This window comes from Thamnophis sirtalis, unplaced genomic scaffold (genome assembly GCF_051295495.1).
Source record: "Thamnophis sirtalis isolate CommonGarterSnake01/CBP01778 unplaced genomic scaffold, rThaSir2_p1.2 scaffold_1, whole genome shotgun sequence".
Lineage (NCBI taxonomy): Eukaryota > Metazoa > Chordata > Lepidosauria > Squamata > Natricidae > Thamnophis > Thamnophis sirtalis.
The window spans coordinates 75,226,794-75,247,924 of record NW_028261381.1 but is presented as its reverse complement, the minus strand read 5'-3'; the positions used below and the strand labels follow the sequence as shown (position 1 = coordinate 75,247,924).

General features: G+C 38.8%; 1 protein-coding gene across 1 annotated transcript in view; it reads left to right on the top strand.

The window, feature by feature from the left end:
* Positions 1 to 20,641, top strand: part of MUC6 (mucin 6, oligomeric mucus/gel-forming) — a gene marked incomplete at its 3' end in the record, with an annotated part of 65,841 nt that extends 45,200 nt beyond the window's left edge. The window contains exons 16-35 of the mRNA XM_087704105.1: positions 178 to 269; positions 2,168 to 2,300; positions 3,749 to 3,998; positions 4,501 to 4,553; positions 4,641 to 4,750; positions 6,447 to 6,598; positions 6,866 to 7,007; positions 8,092 to 8,202; positions 9,012 to 9,197; positions 10,032 to 10,271; positions 10,455 to 10,611; positions 11,237 to 11,374; positions 12,171 to 12,233; positions 13,306 to 13,338; positions 14,715 to 14,747; positions 16,291 to 16,428; positions 18,047 to 18,091; positions 18,192 to 18,389; positions 19,372 to 19,818; positions 20,271 to 20,641. Coding sequence (XP_087560231.1) covers positions 178 to 269; positions 2,168 to 2,300; positions 3,749 to 3,998; positions 4,501 to 4,553; positions 4,641 to 4,750; positions 6,447 to 6,598; positions 6,866 to 7,007; positions 8,092 to 8,202; positions 9,012 to 9,197; positions 10,032 to 10,271; positions 10,455 to 10,611; positions 11,237 to 11,374; positions 12,171 to 12,233; positions 13,306 to 13,338; positions 14,715 to 14,747; positions 16,291 to 16,428; positions 18,047 to 18,091; positions 18,192 to 18,389; positions 19,372 to 19,818; positions 20,271 to 20,641 — 3,092 coding nt within the window. The remainder of the gene's footprint in view (positions 1 to 177; positions 270 to 2,167; positions 2,301 to 3,748; positions 3,999 to 4,500; positions 4,554 to 4,640; positions 4,751 to 6,446; positions 6,599 to 6,865; positions 7,008 to 8,091; positions 8,203 to 9,011; positions 9,198 to 10,031; positions 10,272 to 10,454; positions 10,612 to 11,236; positions 11,375 to 12,170; positions 12,234 to 13,305; positions 13,339 to 14,714; positions 14,748 to 16,290; positions 16,429 to 18,046; positions 18,092 to 18,191; positions 18,390 to 19,371; positions 19,819 to 20,270) is intronic.
* Between the last annotated feature and the right edge of the window lie 490 nt (positions 20,642 to 21,131).

Below are 21,131 nucleotides of genomic sequence, written 5' to 3'. Positions count from 1 at the left end.
GATCTTTAAGAAAAACATTAAAATATAACTTTCACTGGAATATGTAGTGAGAAATTCAGCCAGGGAAATAATTACAATTCTAGTTTGACTATGGTCTCCAAAGTTATATTCAATTTTCATTTTAAGATTAACTCTGGTATCATTGAAATTGTTTCATATCTGTTTTTTTCCCTCTAGAAATATGTGCAGAGACCTACTGTTCTGTTTTAAAAATGAATACACTATTTCAGAAATGTCATTCTGTGGTGAATCCTGATCCATTTATCAAGGTAGGGATTTTTGTGTTCTGAGGAGAAAAACTGCTGGACATTAGATTATGAAATGCATGACAGAGTTCAGTAGCAATTGTTATTTGGGATTTAATATTTTTCCAGATTTATTTTAAATAATCTTTACCAGATCTACACACATTTTTAAGAGCTTATGTGATCTAAGGAACCAAGGCCCCGAGCTACAAACCAAGAGATCCTGACATTTAGTCATATCTTAGCATGAAAGCCAGCTGGGTAACTTTGCTCCATTCACACGCTCTCAGACCCAAAGACCTGTTTTGTGGGGAAAATAGAAAGAGGAAGGAATATTATGTATGTATGGTTCATATTATGTATGTATGTTCACTGCCTTGAGTTATTTATAATAATAATAAAGGTGGGATATAAATAAATTAGACAAGATGGCAGAACAGAGGAATAGCAGGAATAATAACACATTTAAAGAGAAGCATACAAAAGCTATCCCATTCCATCAAAGACATATCTGGAAATAAATGGGAAGAAATATAGTTGCATCAGGTCCATGCACACCTTCTTCTTCTGCTTGGATGCAAACATTTTTCTGTGGCTTCTGATGTTACCCAGAGTCCAAAATATTAGGTAGAGACAGACCTTGGAAAGGAAGAAATAACCACATTGGGTAGTCCAATCCATAATAACATTGAGAGATGGAACAGAACCCTCTATTCCATTAGACGTTCGCTATAAAGCATCTTTGAACTGATTTATGGCTTCTGTAAAATCCAAAACAATTTTAGTGATAAATGGCCTCCATTTCTCCAAAGGCCAAGCTACCTTTTTTAAAGATCATCAACTCAACCAAATAATATTTCTCATCTTTTCTCTTTTCCCCTTCTTAAAAAAAGTATGTTTAGTCAGAAGAAGATCCAACTAGCATGTTCCCAGATAAATAGGTTTGGGGTAGAAGCATTAAAGACTTGTTCTTTATAGTCAGAAATGTCATATTATGACATGTGGAATCAGGATAATAAGGCAAATTTGTCCAGGCTAGAGAATTACCAAATTTGCTAGAGCACTTCAGAAAATAATGCATTTTTCTTACAACAATTCGCACCACAGGATGATGAGTTTATGCTAAAGGTAGATAATGTGAACTGATATGCAATTTCTGTCTGAAACCACTCGACATTTGTTATGCTTATATGACTTGTAGCAGTAAAAATCCAATAAAAATATAGTTCAAAGTGGGCAATTTATCTTATCTGAAGCATTTTGTCAGAGTTCTCACTGAATATTGCTATACCAGGCTCTTCAATTCTTCATTCTTTATAGCTCAGACTACAAATTTCCCTTATTCTCCTGATACATTATTCTACAAATAGACTCTCCAAATATATTTTATTGCTTTTATCAGTTCTATTTTTTTAACTGTGGGTATACATTGCTGGGTGTTTAAAATTAGGTGTTTAGTCTTTCAGGAAACTGTCAGAGAAATTTAGCAGAAAATAACACTTTAAACTTCTGAATATTTATGTATTTTCAGAATATGATTGTGAAAAAAATTGCCAGTTCCCATTACCCAAAATTCCAAAATGAACCTTCTAAATTATAAGGAAATCAATATTTTGCAGTACTTCAACTAATCTTTCATTTAGTGTGCCATCTGAACCAATAAGACACAGTTTCATTTTCATAACAAATACAGTCTTTATTTTGGAATACAAAGTACTGTGCCTGTATTCCTCTGTGAAATGCGGACTTGTGTAAGGACATAGAACTGCTCTAAAACAGTTTCATTGTTCAATAACAAAACAAATCAAATTATACTAGCAGGTTTCAGTGATATACACATGTATCTGAACTAGTTCTAGTGCTCCAACATTCAAGATTTCTGAATTCTGATGTGTTACTGACTAAGTTCAACTTGTTTTCAGAGATGTCAATATCAAGCATGTAACTATGAGGAGACCTTTCCATATATTTGTTCTGCTCTGGGTTCCTATGCCCGTGAATGTGCTTTAAAGGGAATATTTCTTTGGAACTGGCGCAATACAGTTGACAACTGCAGTAAGTAGCCTCCAGATTAGTTTAAGCTACAAGAATTCCTCACTTCACTAAATAGTTTTAATATAGCGTACTAAATATACAGGTAGTCCTTGACTTATGACCACAATTGAGCCCTGAATTTATGTTGTTAAGTGAACAATTTGTTAAAAGACTGATGTCCCATTTTACAACTTTTCTTGCCACATTTGTTAAGTGAATCATTGCAGTTGTTAAATTGGTAGCACGGTTGTTAAATGGCTTCCCCATTGACTTTGCTTATCAGAAAGTCGCAAAAGATGATCACATGACTCCCTAGGACACTGCAACCATCATAAATATGAACCAGTTGTCAAGCATCCAAATGTAAATCATGTGACTATAGAAATGTTGCAATGGTCATAAGTGTGAAAATGGCCATAAGTCACTTTTTCCAGTGCGGTTGTAACTTCGAATGGTCACTAAACAAACTGTTGAAAGTTGAGGGCTACCTGTAGTTGATCTAGTCTTGATAAATAAGTAGTAATGGATTGTGCAATTCTTCTCATATTTGTTGTTCTCGTGTTATCATGTCCACATTGAGCAGGCATTTGAGAAAACTACTGCCAGGATTCAAGGGATCTCTGAGATGCTCCAACTCTTTTTCCAGCAGAAGTCTAGCTAGGTTCACATCATGAATGAGCTTGTATACATAGTGTACTAACACATGTTTCATCTGTTGTGGCCCGCCAGCGGCCAGCAGAGCTAACAGCAGATTCAGACAGTGAGGAGGTTGGGAAGGAACATGGGCCAGGCCTGTTGTCTCTGGAAAGCTCTGATGAGGGCTCTTTGTTGGAAGCAGAGAGGGGGCCAGAGTCGTATGACAGCTGTCAGCTGCTTTCAGAGTCAGACATCAGTGAGGCAGACAAACAGCTGGAGCCTGTGCCCAGTCTGTGCATGCACAGAGTTGCCAGATGAAGGGAACAACTAAAAAACATGGGTCGACTTGGAAGTAAGGGGAGACAATGAATGGTCCTTCCCAGAGGAAATAAAAGAGGAGCAAAAGGAGAGTGGCATTTGCAGGAAGCAATTAGTTCACTAATTAGTTCATAACTCTCTGAGACTCCTGGCCAAGTTCTGCAGATACCTACCAGCCAGCTCTCCAAGCCAGATAAGGTCTGTGATTGTAAATCCTCCTTTGAAAGATTTTGCCAGCTATAAATAAGCAGAATTCACAGTAAATTAATAGAAGTGATTTTTGTCGGGGCAAGGAGTTTGTTTCATGCTCTTGGGAAGCTTTGGTCAGAACATCACCGGTAGTACAAATCCAGAAAACTTATTTAGTAAGCTGTAATTAAATAACAATCGGAGCATGGTGTCAAGGGGAGATGTTGGGTCACTGAATTTCCAAATACATAACTACTGATTTCTTGTGTAAAGAGAAACAGGGTCATTGAAAGTTTCTGACCATCCAAAGCTAATTGTGTTTGCAGCTGTATCTTGTACTGGAAATCAGACATTCAGCTACAATGCAGAAGCTTGCGACCGGACATGCCTGTCCCTCTCCAGCAGAGAAATTGAATGTCATCCCACCGATGTGCCTATTGATGGCTGCAATTGCCCAAAAGGAACCTACCTGAACCACAAAGATGAGTGTGTCCAGAAATCTCAGTGTCCCTGCTACTTGAAAGGCAGAAAGATCATTCTGGCAGAGCAATACACCGTCATCGATGGAGCTACGTGGTAAGCCTCTGTTGACATCTTTCTGTTAACATTTTTCCACATCAGTTGAAATATGGTTGTTGAACACTAAACTGATTCAAAAGGAAAATTATATAGCTTCTCCTAAATGATTCAGGCTCAAACTTTGTGTAAAAAAAGCCTTGAACCTAAATATCTGTAAGAGCATTTTAATCAGTGGTGCGAGCTTACTGGTTCACTTTGTGCACACATTGCGCACGCACTCTTGCTTCGATCCTGCACGTGCATGCGCAATTTACAGAATACTTACTTTCTGGATTGCTACTTGGGAATGAAAAGAACTGAGGCATGGCAATCCTCTCTGCCGCGTGACTCAGCTGCAAAGATAAAGGTAGGTAAAGCGCAGGGGCGGGTAGGCGGGCCCACTTGCTAGTGGGAGCAAACCAATTCACTCCCACTTGATTTTTGGAGCTACAAGTTTGCCCAAACTGGTCCAAACTGGTAAAATCCCACCCCTGATTTTAATATATCCTTTCTTTTTTAGCTACTGCATTAATGGAAATCTGACTTGTATCGGCAAATCAATGAATCTGTTAGGTATGGATCTTATTTTCTTTCCTAGAGTATCCTTTTCTCCTACATGACAGAAATATCACATTGTGCTTGTCTTGTTTCCCTTTGCAGAAAACTGCAGCCCCCCAAAAAAGTACATTTCATGTTCAGCCTCCAAAGGAAGCAAAGATGGAGTTGCTTGTGCACCAACATGTCAAATGCTGGCCACTGGAACAGGCTGTGTGAGTCAATACATTTGTACTACTTATCAAAAGCATGTGAGAGATTGCTGTAGCTGTATGGTGGGGAGATTAGTTGCACTAATTCTATGATGAAATGTCCTTCTGAAATGTTACCTTTTTACAAGCCAGACTAAAGCTTCGGTCATGAAATGAAATACATATTCTTGGACTATTGATAGCCACACACAAAAGAAAATGATCATAAATACAAAATAGCAGTAATATTTCCCAAGTATCTAAATAATGGAGGGAGAGAGCAGGGTCATCAGTTCTAGTCATCACTGCATTGGGACTGAAGTTGTGCCCACAATCCAATTATGGGTGATATGATTCTGATATTGCACCAAATTAAAGAGACAAAAACCTTCCTGCAGTGGTTAATGTCAAAGGGGCTGTGTGGGTGATGAGAGCTGTTTCACCTCAGAAGATTATAACTCTGTGCTCACAAGCGAAGGAAATGAGAAATGCTCTGCTTTACACTGCAGCAGAAAAAGAATAAACCTACAGCATGATAGTCACTACAGCCTGTTTACATATTTCATGAATTTGGAGGTTGCAATTCCAGATCTCCTTTGCTGGGAACAAGGTCCACTAAATTCAGGAGGTTGCACAAGTAAGCATGTTCAAACTATAAATCTCATTCCTCCAGTCTCAATATGTGCTCTCATTTTAGACTTACGTTTGGGATCTATTCATCTTCATAGTTCCAAAGCCACAATCTGATATGAAGTTTAAAATGTTAGATTAGCCCAGGGAGACCTAGATTCAAGTCCATCCTCAGCCACAGAAGTTCACTAGATGACTTTGGGACAGTCATTCTCTCTTGGGTCTACCTTACTCAATGGGTAATGGAGGTGGGGGGAAATGGGAAGAGGAAGCACTTTGTACATTGCCTTGACCTCTTGCAAAGGGCAGAAATAAGAAATATTGCTGAGAAATAATAGAAACAATAAGCAACAAACAGACTAAAACATATGGATGCAGATGTTCTTTATAGCTTAACACAATGATGTGGAATTCATGCAAGAATGTGGCCCAATAGTCCAACTATATGAAAGAGCTATTGTCAAGGAATTGTTTACAAAGCACATCTGGACCTATAGTTTTTTATGGGAAAGTTGAGGAGAAGTGGAGTCAAATGTTCATCCACTGTATACCATCATATAGTATATTCTCCCTAACATGGATGGTTGTCATAAATCACTATCTCTTTTGCAGCTGGAGTAATATATGAAGAATATCACTTATTTTCACTGATAATCAATTGCTCCAATGACACCGTGGTATCAATCAATTTTTGCATTTGAACAAAGTTTATGAGACTGTTGAGTTGATTGACTGCTTTAAAATTAAGCTTCTATTGGGAAAGGCTGCAAGAATATGAACACATCCTTATAAAAATCTTAAAGCAACATTTGGAAAACTGATTACAGTTTAATTTCATAAAATCTAGTATCAGTCTTGTTAATTGTATTTTCTGAGACTACACCAACTCACTACATGTTTATAATAGTGATATTTATAGTTGTCATTTAACAGCGTAAAGCAATTGTGGAGAAGTTGAATGTACTTAGTGTATTTTTAAAAAATGCTCAGTAGTTCAGTAAAGCTCGGTGCCTCTGTGCTTCAGGTACCCTTAGTTTTCCATATGCTGTTTTTAGTACATGACAGAGTCGATATGCTTGATCTTTTCCAGATTCCTACCAAATGTGAATCTGGATGTGTTTGTGAATCTGGACTATATGAAAAGCTAGATGGTACATGTGTGTCACCTGAGGAGTGTCCTTGTGAATATGGTGGCATTTCATATGAAAAAGGAGAAGAAATTAACACGGAGTGTAATACATGGTAAGGTTTCTCATTCCAATCCTTTGCATCCTTGGCCAAATTTTGCAAGATTCAATTAATAATTCATATGCCTTGGAAATGTCACATCTCCACTTCTATTCAGTTCATTACACTCCAGCTAGTGAAGCAACGCTAATCAAATATATGAACTTAGAAAATAAAAAAATAGTGTCATATGAAAACACCAAGGGAATTGTTTTCACAAAGCAGCATGCAAAATTTTTATCCATTTAAAATATTTCTAACAAGTACTTTATGTCTTCTCAGTACCTGCACAAGAGGAAAATGGAAGTGCATTCAGAATTCCATGTGCTCTTCAACATGTAGTCTCTACGGGGAAGGTCATGTCACCTCCTTTGATGGACAGCACTTTGCATTTGATGGCAACTGTGAATACATATTAGCTATGGTATTTTTTTCTTTTACTGTACCTTGCACACCTGTGGATAATGTCCTTGAAACTTGGTAATTAGGTATGCTCAAATAAAATAATTCAAGCTCTGTGGTCTGGAGTAAGCCCAGGTTACTTGAGTTATAACCATTTGTTAAGTGATAATTCAAAGTTCCAACAGCTCTGAAAAAAAAAGCGAGTTACAACAAGTCCTTGCACTTAAAACAGTTGCAGCAGCTCCAGCTCACTTCTAGATTTGGCAACAAGAGATTTTCCTCACTCATCCACCCCGCAAAAACAGCAATATCAAAATGGATGCATTTTCACAAAAAAGCTAGCCTATAGAAGCAACCCCTTCACCACCTAATGTTTTTGTATGGCTTCCACTGCACAAAATGCACTGCATTTTTATCACTAAGTGCCATTCCTACATTCAAAAATGATATAGGAGTTGTACTGAATTCAAAGAAGTCCTGCTAATATCTCCTTTCTATTTTAATTTTCTTTCCACTAGTCCACACTAGGATCTTGATATTTTTTTATGCACTTTACATATAGGAGAAAAAAATGAGACTAAAAGTATGTAAATTATGTTAAGCATTAATGAGGTGACCTTTGACATTACTAAAGAAAAACTGGGAATAACTTTACAAATAAAGGAGAATGAATGAGGACTAAGATCTGCTTACAATGATAACTGATAGATATCCTTTTACTCTCGTTTAAATAGAATGGAATGTACTGTAACAGAAAACATTTTGCCCACGTGGGCTTTATAATAAGCTAACTTAAGTGTTCATTATTCCTCATAATTCATCATCCTTAAGCTGGAATTGAGTGAATCAACTCTCCAAACAGAGAATGCCATTCAAAAACAAGAACATCATCTGACAGTCCTATAGGCAGAACCATAAACTAGGAGATGTGGTTACCTAAATTGAACTTTACATCCCTAGCTCAAATCTTGATCAACATCATGGTTAGATGAAATATCCTTCAGTCTGCTTGGGTTTAAGAGGCTCTATTTGTACCTTAATTCATTGCATGCATTTTTGCTATTCTGAATAAACTAATTATTATCTGGCTGTGTGTTCCCTCCTAGGATGGCTGTGACATGGCTAAATCTCCACATACTTTTAAAATAGTGACTGAAAATGTTGTCTGTGGAAACACTGGGGTCACGTGTTCCAGAGCAATCAAGGTCTATCTTGGGGTAAGAACATGCTGTAGTTAATTATTATGCATGAAGAAGAGTGTTGCCATGCTGAGGCAATGGACAGAGAGTTGAGAAAAGAAAGAAGTACTATTTGTTAGGAAGGAAGCTGATAAAATATTAATCAGTGGTGCATTTTAAAAGGACACTGTACTCTACTTTTTAAAAAATGGTCCACAAATCCCACTGACTTGCATTACAGTCATACCCAGGGGGTAGTTGTGATGAGAAGTATTTTTGCATATCTTAGGTAGTGTGCATGGTGACCTTTTTTTCCTTGACAAATCGGATCTGTCTAGTGTGATAGATGGGAAATGTAGAAAAAGCTGCTTATAGCAAGCCAGATCCATCTAGCCTAATGCAGTCTACTCTATGGCAGCAGCCTTTTCGTTCCACCTCCTATTTAATTGTCCCAAAGGTGCTTATATCTTATAAATAAGATATAAATCCTTTCATTGTCAGAACTGAAGAAGCTTCTCGGATGAGAAGCAAAACATCTTCAAGTAAAAACAAAGGAAGTCCAGTTGTCTTTTGAAAAAAAAACACCTTTGGGACAACCATGACCTGGATGTTTGAGAACCTCTAGACATTCTCCTATTTAATTCTTTTTTTATTGAAACTCCCTGAGATTTAATCTGATTTTTCTACACTCTGAAACTGAGCTGTGATCCCTCTCCTCCTGCCCAGACATATCTGTCTCGGTTTGTTGCAACATATTCTCTCTTAGTCTAGGGGTGTTGGGAAAGGTTTAAATGGAAATAGGAATAGATCTGAGACTATTTTTTCATCCCCGTGTACTTTCTTGACAGAATCTGACAATCGTCATGGCAGATAAAACATATACTATTTATGGTAGCAATCCTCTGATACATTTCTTCATAGAAGAGAATACGCTCCACTTGATTATTCAGATCACCATCCCTGGCAAATACAATATGACCTTGATCTGGAACAAGCACATGAATCTATTCATCAAGCTTTTCAGAGAAACAAAGGTAATGGGAAGTAGATTTCAAGCTTATTTTGCTAGGGAAGTACACGTGTATCTCAACTTCATGCATTGAAACCAAACCTTATCATTTGGGTCTGCCTGAAGCTTTGTACTCTATTTTAATTCTCAGAAAATGAATTTCTGGTGACATATGTGTAATGTTGAATAAGTAGTCCTAACGTCATGATATGTTCTTCTGGATATCATTAGATGCAAGCAGAAATCAGGCAGGAGCAATTGCTGATTTCACACATCATGCTAAAGCTTTTTCATTTTGCATTGTGTGTGTGTGGATCTATCTTAATCTAGTGATTTTCAGCTTAAATGGATTGCAGAGGCCTGGAGGAACATTGTCCATGAGGTCGCAATGGATCGGACAAACAACTAACAACAGTGATTTTTAAGTCATAGTATTTGGCATAGTGTTATAATCAATGCTATTAGGACTTGGTTTGCACTTAACAAATCCACATCATAGTGCAGTTTGGAAGAGCTATCTAGCATTCATTTTCTAGAATTACATTTTTAAAGGCCCATCAAACACATAGGCATGTTTTCTCTGTTCAGAACTACCCTCAGTTGCTTTTATTTGTAAGAGGAAGAAGACACAGCTTCCCATATTTTGTTCTCTAAAGAAAGGGAGCAACAGGGGATTGTAATTTTAAACAAACAAATGGATGACTAAAAGGGAGGGTTGGCCAATTTCTTTTGTCTTGTCTGCTGCTGCCGCTGGCTATTATCTGCATAACCTGAAATTACCAGTGTCTCTTTTGCAAATACCTATTTTATGGGACAATGTGTTTTCCACAAATGATTTTCTTTTTAAATTTTAAACTAGAATCATCTTTGTGGCTTATGCGGTAACTACAATGGTAATGTGAAAGATGATTTCGAAACACGGAGTAAATACCTAGCATCCAACGAATTTGTGTTTGTGAATTCCTGGAAAGATAATCCTCTCTGTGGAGATGTGTCCTTTGCAGCTGATCCCTGTACCAAGAACCCCTATCGCAAAGCGTGGGCAGAGAAACAATGCTCTATTATCAACAGTCCAGTATTTGCCCCCTGTCACAATAAGGTAAATGCCTGAATGCCTTTATATTATATTAATGCCTTTAATATACCCCATGCCTCCATGCAATATTAATCTAATTAGCATTCAATTGTTCTTATTATTATTACTGACTGGCCTTTGCTGAATGCAAGGATTAGCTTTTCTAAAACAACTGTTTTCAAACTAACTTTTTGTTCCCCGCCACAGGTGTATCGGATGTCTTACTATGAATCTTGTGTCCGGGACTCATGTGGCTGTGACAATGGAGGAGATTGTGAATGTATGTGCGATACCATTGCCGTCTATGCAAAAGCTTGCTTAGACGCTGGTGTCTGCATTGACTGGAGAACCCCTGACTTCTGCCGTAAGTTCCTTCTTCTTGAAAAAAAAATGAAATTCTAAGTTTCCTGGAGGGCAACTTCAAGGTCTTTGCTCCCTTTTCAGATTGTTGCATCGTAGGTCTGAATTGAAAAAGGAAATAGAGAAATGTTTGGTGTAACTAGAATGCAGGTTATCCAGCTCACAGGCTAACTGGGGCTTCCTAATAAGGTCATACATGATAGGCAACTTCCAGCACAGACTATTAGCTTTTGAACCAGTCTTTACAAAGCTGCAAAAAGCCATTAATTGTCTTCTGTGTGCAATTTCAGGCAAAGGATACAAACAATCTTTAGCTCCAAGGACGTTTTGACAATGCTAAAAGTGTATACTTTTACATAACTCAGATTACAGAGCCATTTGCAAACGTTTCCTTGACTTTTGGAATGAGTTGTAAAATCCACTGGTGGTTCATTTCTTTTAAATTTAATTCTGTACAGATCTCTATGTATCAGAAATCAACTTGTCAACTTGATGGTCAACTTGATTTTCTCGTCCTAAGGCAGGACAGAACATTGGCATCATTGTTATAATTCATTATCTGTCTAGGTGAGCTTGCGAATAAGTGATTTCTGCAATCTACTGAACAATAATTTTCTTTCTTTACTTAGCTGTATACTGTGACTACTTCAACAGCCATAAGAAGATTGGCATGGATTATAGTTATGTCAATGAAGTAAATTGCAGTTGGCATTATCGCCCCTGTAAATGTCAAAATATGTTACCAGTAACAGAAGTCAATGTTGAAGGTAAAATAAGACTGTTTGCCTTTTTCAGGGTACAAGCTGTATTAGCCAAGTGTGTAGCAATGGTATCCCATAAATGATGGTCCCTGAAAACTCTTTTCTACTACTTTTTATTGATATTTGCCACCAGATATAATGCCAGACACTTGTCCAAATATTTAGAGCAATTTCCTTAAATTCATCTTATGGCACCAATTTCATGACTATGCTCAGCATGTCTCAGTTTTGAACACTGAATTGGTCGAACAACTGTAGTTGAAGTTTATGAGGCTTAAATAAAAAAAGAGTTCTGGAGTTATTAATATTAAGAATTAAAATGTGCAATTAATTAACAGATACAAGGACTAGCTAATTAGTAGAGTGTTGCAGAGAATGCTAGATTCTTTAAATAATTTGTCCTCAAAATCTACTGAAATAGATTCCAATCTTAACTAATGATCCCTATCTTTTCCAGACTGTGGAAACATAACTATCTTTATCTGTCTGTTTGTCTGTCTGCCACCCAATCCCGAAGGACTCCGGGCAGTTTACAAAAAAGAGGGGGGGGAGACACATAACAAACACATAACGAAAGAAAACGGTTTAAAATAGCAACACCTCATACATTTAAAGTGATAAATATTTTTCAGAATGTTGTGTGGAAAGTTATGGGCTCAAGAACTGAAATTTGGAAATATGTGATAGTTAATTGTCCAGGTCTCATTTACAAATGTTAGTAATCTCTTAATTCTTATTTCAAAACCAGTGTTTAGCTAAAAGAATGCATAATGTTCAAGTTGTATTTTACCCTTTCTTTCAGGCTGTTACAACTGTTCACATGAAGAATACTATGATTCAAAACGGAAAACCTGTGTACCCTGTGGTAAGAAAAGAGCTACAGTTTTAAATAACAACCTCTATATTCAGAAATGTTCTTCAATTCTATCCAACTTTACTGATTTCATTATTATGAGCACGTTGTAAGGAATAAACCATATTTTGTAATCCGCTCTTAAACACTTTTGTTGGTCTATCTGCTTATTATGATATGTGATAATTTAGGAAATAAACTGTGTATATTATGGTGGCTGGGAAATCATTTTTATTTTTTTAAAAAATAGATTTTTCTTAAATGGGAGGTTAATGCTGAGCATTTCTGCAATTATATACATCCTAGAATGTAGCTTCACTCTGGAAATGGACACAGTATGGAAAGTATACCACTGGCAGTTATTTTATTCAACAATATCTTGCCTTCCAAATTGTGTCAACAAATTACAGTTGCTTCATGCTTAATAGTTTGTCAGATGAACGTTTCTTTTAATTCACATGACAAAATCAGTTATACAAGCCCAGATCATCGTAGTACAGGTAGTCCTCACTTAATGGCAATTGGGACTCCATTGTTAAGTGGTCCATTTAATGAGTGTGACATCATGTGACCATATTGCTTTATGACTGGATTTCTGGCACTTTTGGCTGCTATCGTTAAGTGAGGACTTTACATGACTGTAACCTACAACTTCCTGCAGTTTCCCCATTGACTTTGCTTCTTGGAAGCCAACAGGAGGGTTAAAAATTGCTATCATGTGTCCAAGAAATACTGTGATGGTTGGAAGTGTGGATTGGTTACTAAGCCTCCAAAATGCAATCATGGAATAGCAAAGATTACATGCAAGCAGCTTGTAAGTATAAGGACCAGTTGTAAATACCATACACTTAGTGTCAACATAATTTCAAAAGGTCTGTGAGTGATTGTTAAAGTGAGGACTACCTGTATTCACAAGATATGTGCATTTACTGTACATTATGTAGTCAGGTGATTGCTTGCCAGTAAAAACTGTATGTTGATAGGACATCAAAATGAAACAAATTAGTGCCCCAAGATCTCTGGATCTTTTTCATGCTATAAAACATTTTATAGTTTATATTTCACTTATGCTTTCTTTTCACAGAACAGCCACCTACCCCCACTCCAACTGTAACAGGTAAATACAAAATTTAAGATATCTGTATTTTAAGTGTATGCTATTGCATTTTTTTCTATTTCTGTATTCCTATATTTTTCTACAATTTTGACAGAAATATGTGGGACCCGTAATCTAGGCAAAATGACTGGAACATGCATCAGGAACATCCCAAAAAGTAACTAGGCTTTGTTTTCTCCTTGAAGATTTTTCACTTCTCATCCAAGAAGCTTCTTCAGTTCTGACTGAATGGTGGAGAATGGAAAGATTTATATTCCTTGCAGTCATCTGGTTTTTAACAGAATCATTGAGACAACTTGGTGATAGTGTTGTGACTTGCCAATGGCACTGTTGTTCAGTAGTTGTAGGAAATCAAGAACTTTTTCCTTATAACTGCTGGTAGGATCTGTAGCATTTGAAAGACAAACATCATTTTTTTGAACCAGCAAAGTCCATATTCTGTACAGAGAGGACTGCTGGTTTGAAAGAGGGTTCAAAAAGACCATCTACATCAGTGGTAGTCAACCTGGTCCCTACTGCCCACTAGTGGGAGTTCCAGCTTTCATGGTGGGCGGTAGGGGTTTGCTGCAACTCTGCTTTATAAATTTTATAAAGTGAAGTTACGTCCCTACTTTATAAATCACCCTTATTGTGGAACTGGTGGGCAGTTAGAAAATTTTACTACTAACAGAGCTAAAAAAGTGGGCAGTAGGTATAAAAAGGTTGACTACCCCTGATCTACATTAAAGCTGAACAGCCCTATCTCAACAGAGGGGGAGAACTATGACACCACCTATATCTTCTGTTTACCACCCAATCCTTTCAGATTCCACACCCATTTGCATTCTGATTTAGGTGATCCTCAGGGTACAGATAAGCCCCCGTGTGGCCTTAAAGTGAAACATTTTCAAGGAAAAAACCATAAAGTCCAGTTGTGTTTTGAAAAAAGTATCTTTGGGACAATCATGGCCTGAATTACTTAGAATCCCCACAGAGGTGCTTCAGAGACATTCAGAAGTGGCTCAGGCAGACAATTCCCTGATACACCCACAATTTAAGGTAAAGGTTCCCCTCACACATATGTGCTAGTCGTTTCTGGCTCTAGGGGGCAGTGCTCATCTCTGTTTCAAAGCCAAAGAACCAGCACTGTCTGAAGAAGTCTCTGTGTTCATGTGGCCAATATGACTAATTGCTGAAGGTGCATGGAACACTGTTACCTTCCCACCAAAGGTGGTTCTACTTGCATTTTTACATGCCTTTGAACTGCTAGATTGGCAGAAGCTGGGACAAGTGAAGGGAGCTCACTCTGTTATGCAGTGCTAGGGATTCGAACTGGATCTTTTTCATGATGTAAAACATTTTATAGTTTATATTTCACTTATGCTTTCTTTTCACAGAACAGCCATCTACTCCCACTCCAACTGTAACAGGTAAATACAAAATTTAAAATGTCTGTATTTTAAGTGTATGCTATTGCATTTTTTTCTATTTCTGTATTCCTATATTTACCTACAATTTTGACAGAAATATGTGGGACCCGTAATCTAGGCAAAATGACTGGAACATGCATCAGGAACATCCCAAAAAGTAACTAGGCTTTGTTTTCTCCTTGAAGATTTTTCACTTCTCATCCAAGAAGCTTCTTCAGTTCTGACTGAATGGTGGAGAATGGAAAGATTTATATTCCTTGCAGTCATCTGGTTTTTAACAGAATCATTGAGACAACTTGGTGATAGTGTTGTGACTTGCCAATGGCACTGTTGTTCAGTAGTTGTAGGAAATCAAGAACTTTTTCCTTATAACTGCTGGTAGGATCTGTAGCATTTGAAAGACAAAGATCATTTCTGAACCAGCAAGGTCCATATTCTGTACAGAGAGGACCACTGGTTTGAAAGAGGGTTCAAAAAGACAATCTACAGTAAAGCTGAACAGCCCTATCTCAACAGATGGGGAGAACTATGACACCACCTATATCTTCTGTTTACCACCCAATCCTTTCAGATTCCACACCCATTTCCATTCTGATTTAGGTGATCCTCAGGGTACAGATAAGCCCCCATGTGGCCTTAAAGTGAAACATTTTCAAGGAAAAAACCAAGTAAGTCCAGTTGTGTTTTGAAAAAGCACCTTTGGGACAACCATGGCCTGAATGACTGAGAATCCCCACAGACATGCTTCATAGACATTCAGAAGTGGTTCAGGCAGACACTTCCCTGATATACCCCCAATTTAAGTTAAAGGTTCCCCTCACACATGTGTGCTAGTTGTTCCCGACTCTAGGGGGCAGTGCTCATCTCTGTTTCAAAGCCAAAGAGCCAGCACTGTCTGAAGAAGTCTCTGTGTTCATGTGGCTGATATGACTAATTGCTGAAGGTGCATGGAATGCTGGTACCTTCCCACCAAAGGTGGTTCTACTTGCATTTTTACATGCTTTCAAACTGCTAGGTTGGCAGAAGCTGGGACAAGTGACGGGAGCTCACTCTGTTATGCAGTGCTAGGGATTCGAATCACCGAACTGCCGACATTTCTGATCAACAAAGTCAGCATCTTAGCCACTGAGCCACTGCATCCCTGAACACCCAATTTACAAACATTGAAAAATCCTGAATTTTTATTGCTGAATTTCAGCTGGAACTGTTAAAACAATAATGTTTGGTTTGCTTTGCTTTGCAAAACAAGTGGTACAATAGATATGTTATGGTTATTCCAAAGGTGATTTATCTAACAGTCTCAACTTTCATTCCCAAAATGTATAATAAATACAAACTGTCCCCAAATAAGGAGAGAGAGTACCAAATCTTGGCTCTCTTTATGACAACATCATTATATTATTATCATTATTCTTATACTCTCCCAGGGAAAGAAAGCCTGATCCTGAACTAAACAAGGTGTCAATAGTTTTCCTTTTCTCCTTTTTATTTCAAACTTTACATAAGCCTAACCCTATTTTTTTAATGTTTTAAATTTTTGCAGCCACCATGATCCCAACGCACACCATAAGTACACTGGAAACTTCATCTCCTTCCACTGGCTTCCCAAAACCAAGCACTTTAAAGACCACTTCCATTAGAACGATTCCTCACACCAGCACCATGTCTACGCATTTTACTGGTATGTCATTCCCCAAAGCCATATAACAGTGGCCTCAACTGCACCTTTAAAGAACTAGCACATATCTCCAAACATTCTCTACATTCCCAATTGTGTTTGTCAATTTTAAGTCAATGCCAATCTTGCAGGATCCAATCTGGGTTGGTCATCAAGACCAGCAGTTTAATCTTCTGAGCTTCTAGACACATTCTGGTGAGAGAGAAACTGCCTGAGGATGGGTTCCAGCACTACTCTGAAAGCTTGGAAGATAAACCTCTGGTCCCAGTAACAGACATAGATTTCATCCTGGAACATTATCCCAGGACACATATATTTGCTGTGCTGTTCTACTAACTCACATGTTCATGTAATGATAGGTTAGTGAGTTTATTAATATCCCTCAGCAATTCTCTTCAGTAAAAACCCAAAACTGTCCCCATTAAGTCTAGCCCAAAGCAGATAGATGCTAGTCCACAGAGCAATGACCAATGAGTCCATAAGGCACTTGAAAGTTTCTCACCCAAGAAAAATCCACTAGGCAAAAATAAATCCACAATACAAGAAGGTTCACAAGGCAAGAAAAGTTGAGTTTACAAGGCATAATACAAAATCAAGGGACAGAGTCTATGCAAGCCAAGGCTGGAATCACAATGACTAGGAAACATACAGCTAAGAAATGTACACATTGTTCCCAGCATCGTCTCCATCTATCTGCTGTGCTAAATCGCCAGCTTCTGGTGCAGTCCATCAAGAGGGACAATGCTGCCTCCTTGTGATTAATCACGCTGATCTTTGCTGTTCCTCCCTTACATGTTCTCAAAGCAGGTGCAAAAGTCAGTTCTTCCTCATCACTAATTGGTTGTAGTTATGTGGTTTCCCCACCTGAAGCCATAGGGCTGTCCTACTGCAGCTGTACTTCAGCTAAATCACTCTCAGCTGGCTGCTTGGAGCCATTGACTGATTCCCCTCCTGAAGTACCTACATCTGGTTCATCCTCCTCTGTCTGAACTGACATCTGCAGAAGCATCACATTTGCCTTCATTCATGAATACCAATCTTCTCTATATCAACTTTTGCAACCTTTACACATGTAATTACAATTATCTCCCTTCAAGCACACCCATGCCACAGGCATACAGAAAAATCACCCCAATTATTTATATATGACCAAAGCAATTCATGTGATCACCGTTATAAAAATTAAATGGTAAGATTCCCATTTTAATGACTTGTTTATTAAAAAATATTGAAACACACACAAAGGGCCTATACTTTGAATTGGCATTAAAAAATTAGGGAAGTATAATGCTGATCTTACTGATGTCAAAGCAGTCAAAAAGCAAAACTTATTTATTTTTTAAAAGTCTGAGGATTTTTCCATTTTTAATTAAATACAACTTTTAAAGATCATAACTTAGTGCAGTGATTCTCAACCTGAGCAACTTAAAGATACACAGACATCAACTCCCACAATTTTCCAACCAGCAGGCTAGCTAGGAAATTCTGGAAGATCATACTTGTTAAACTTGAGAAATGTTACAAGTACACCAAGTGGTCATTTAATACTTCGGTAACTAAATATGCTTTCTAACTGTTCAAAGGAACATATGTATATCTTTTCCCAATTCACTTGTTTCAGAAAGCTCAGAAACAACTTTAACAGCTACAGCATCCACTTCAACAGGTAAGTATCATACTACACAAAGCAATAATTACTATAAATCTTCAGATGACTACAGTTTAGAGATTTACTAGATAAATTATTATTTTTCTTCCCACAACAGCTTCCACAGTTAGGAGAAGTAGCACGCCAAAAACAACAGAAACAACTTCATTGTCAGTAACAACAAGAACTACTGAATCAGCAAAAACCACCTCATATGAACCAATAATAAGTGAGAAAGTACCCTCAACTTTTCAAACAAGACCATCAATTCAAAATCAAACAATTATTGGAAGTACAGTGACACCATACTTTACAAGTAAGTATATAAGGTTCAAAACAACAAAAAGAAATTTCAGAATTCTATAAGGGCAAGAAACAAAATACTATAGATTCCACATCTGAACAAGCACCCCTACAAGGAGCAGCCCAGAAAAACCACCAGCTGCTACCTCAAAGACGACACAATCAACTCAGACTGCAACCACTCCAATGGCAAAACCCACAATAGAAACCTCTCCTATTAGTCTGCCCACCTCAACCTCCACAAAATCAACACCAAGTAGTACACCCATCTCAACAACCATATCCTCCACGAGCCCGATCACACTGACCACCTCTACAACCCGCACATCTCTCCCAACCACTTCCAAAGTTATTTCAACAATAATTCCCATTTCCCCCAGTAGCCACGCAAATCCTGCCTACAACTATCACTCCCACCACCTCAATGCCCAGCAGCCCCACTGGGTCCACCCAACATAAAAGCACCCGAACCACTAGTCTACAGCCTCCCACAACCTCAATGACGAGAGCAATAAAGAGTACCAGTGGTAAGTTGAGATGTTTGGTTTAGCAACTCTGTCAACTCTACTGCTCTGATGTGGCCCTTTGGACCTCACAAATGCTCTGCCTCCTGGCCTGTCTTTTGAGGTACGATATAATTGTTCACAAAGCAATGATACACCCACAATCCTGGGTTGGTCAGCTACTTCTTAATAACCTTCCCTTCATAGTGCACTCGCCAGACATTAAATATCACTTACCTTTCCACTTTTAGCCTCTCATTCATCCCTCCCTCCTTCCCTCCTTCCTTCCTTCCTTCCTTCCTTCCTCCCTCCCTCCCTCCCTCCCTTCCTTCAACAGTGTCACTAGAAAACATATGGACAAGTATTCACACCCCCAATGTAGGTAAAACCTATGATACTAAGCCCAGGCAAACATCTTTAGGGGTATCCTTATGACTACAGATTCCAATCCCACAATGCACTGCTACTACCTCTATTTCCTCTTTCTTGCAGGTTCAACACATGAAATGTCATCAAGCCATAGGACCCCAACATTTTCATCCATCTCGCCCTCTTCTACTTTGAGGACCACGGAATCAACTCAGACTGCAACCACTCCAATGCCAAAAACCACAACAGAAACCTCTCCTGTTACTCTGCCCACCTCAAGCTCCACAAAATCGACACCAAGTAGTACACCCATCTCAACAACCATATCTTCCACGAGCCCGATCACACTGACCACCTCTACAACCCGCACATCTCTCCCAACCACTTCCAAAGTTATTTCAACAATAATTCCCATTTCCCCCAGTAGCCACACCACCATGCCTACAACTATCACTCCCACTACCTCAATACCCAGCAGCCCTACTGGGTCCACCCAACCTACAAGCACACAAACTACTAGTATGCAGCCTCCCACAACCTCAATGGCGACAGTAATACAGAGTACCAGTGGTAAGTTGAAATGTTTGGTTTAGCAACTCTGTCAACTCTACTGCTCTGATGTGGCCCTTCAGACCTGCTCTGCCTCCAGCCTCTATTTTGACGCACGATATAATTGTTCGCAGAGCAATGATATACCCACATTCCTGGGTTGGTCAGCTACTTCTTAGTAACCTTCTCTTTGTAGTGCACTTTCCAGACATTAAATATCACTCACCTTCCCACTTTTATCCACTCATCCATCCCTCCATCCCTCATTCACTCAATCCTTCCTTCCTCCCTCCGTCCCTCCCTCCCTTCCTTCAACAGTGTCACTAAAAAACATATGGACAAGTATTCACACCCCCAATGTAGGTAAAACCTGTGATACTAAGCCCAGGCAAACATCTTTAGGGGTATCCTTATGACTACAGATTCCAATCCAACAATGCACTGCTACTACCTCTATTTCCTCTCTCTTGCAGCTTCAACACATGAAATGTCATCAAGCCATAGGACCCCAACGTTTTCATCCATCTCGCCCTCTTCTACTTTGAGGACCACGGAATCAACTCAGACTGCAACCACTCCAATGCCAAAAACCACAACAGAAACCTCTCCTGTTACTCTACCCACCTCAAGATCCACAAAATCGACACCAAGTAGTACACCCATCTCGACAATCATATCCTCCACGAGCCCGATCACACTGACCACCTCTACAACCCGCACATCTCTCCCAACCACTTCCAAAGTTATTTCAACAATAATTCCCATTTCCCCCAGTAGCCACACCACCATGCCTACAACTATCACTCCCACCACCTCAATACCCAGCAGCCCTACTGGGTCCACCCAACATACAAGCAGACAAACTACTAGTATACAGCCTCCCACAACCTCAATGGCGACAGCAATAAAGAGTACCAGTGGTAAGTTGAAATGTTTGGTTTAGCAACTCTGTCAACTCTACTCCTCTGATGTGGCCCTTCAGACCTCACAAATGCTCTGCCTCCAGCCTCTCTTTTGAGGCACGATATAATTGTTCGCAGAGCAATGATATACCCACATTCCTGGGTTGGTCAGCTACTTCTTAGTAACCTTCTCTTCGTAGTGCACTTTCCAGACATTAAATATCACTCACCTTCCCACTTTTACCCACTCATCCATCCCTCCATCACTCACTCACTCAATCCTTCCTTCTTTCCTCCCTCCCTCCCTCCCTCCTTCCTTCCTTCCTTCCTCCCTCCCTTCCTTCAACAGTGTCACTAGAAAACATATGGACAAGTATTCACACCCCCAATGTAGGTAAAACCTGTGATACTAAGCCCAGGCAAACATCTTTA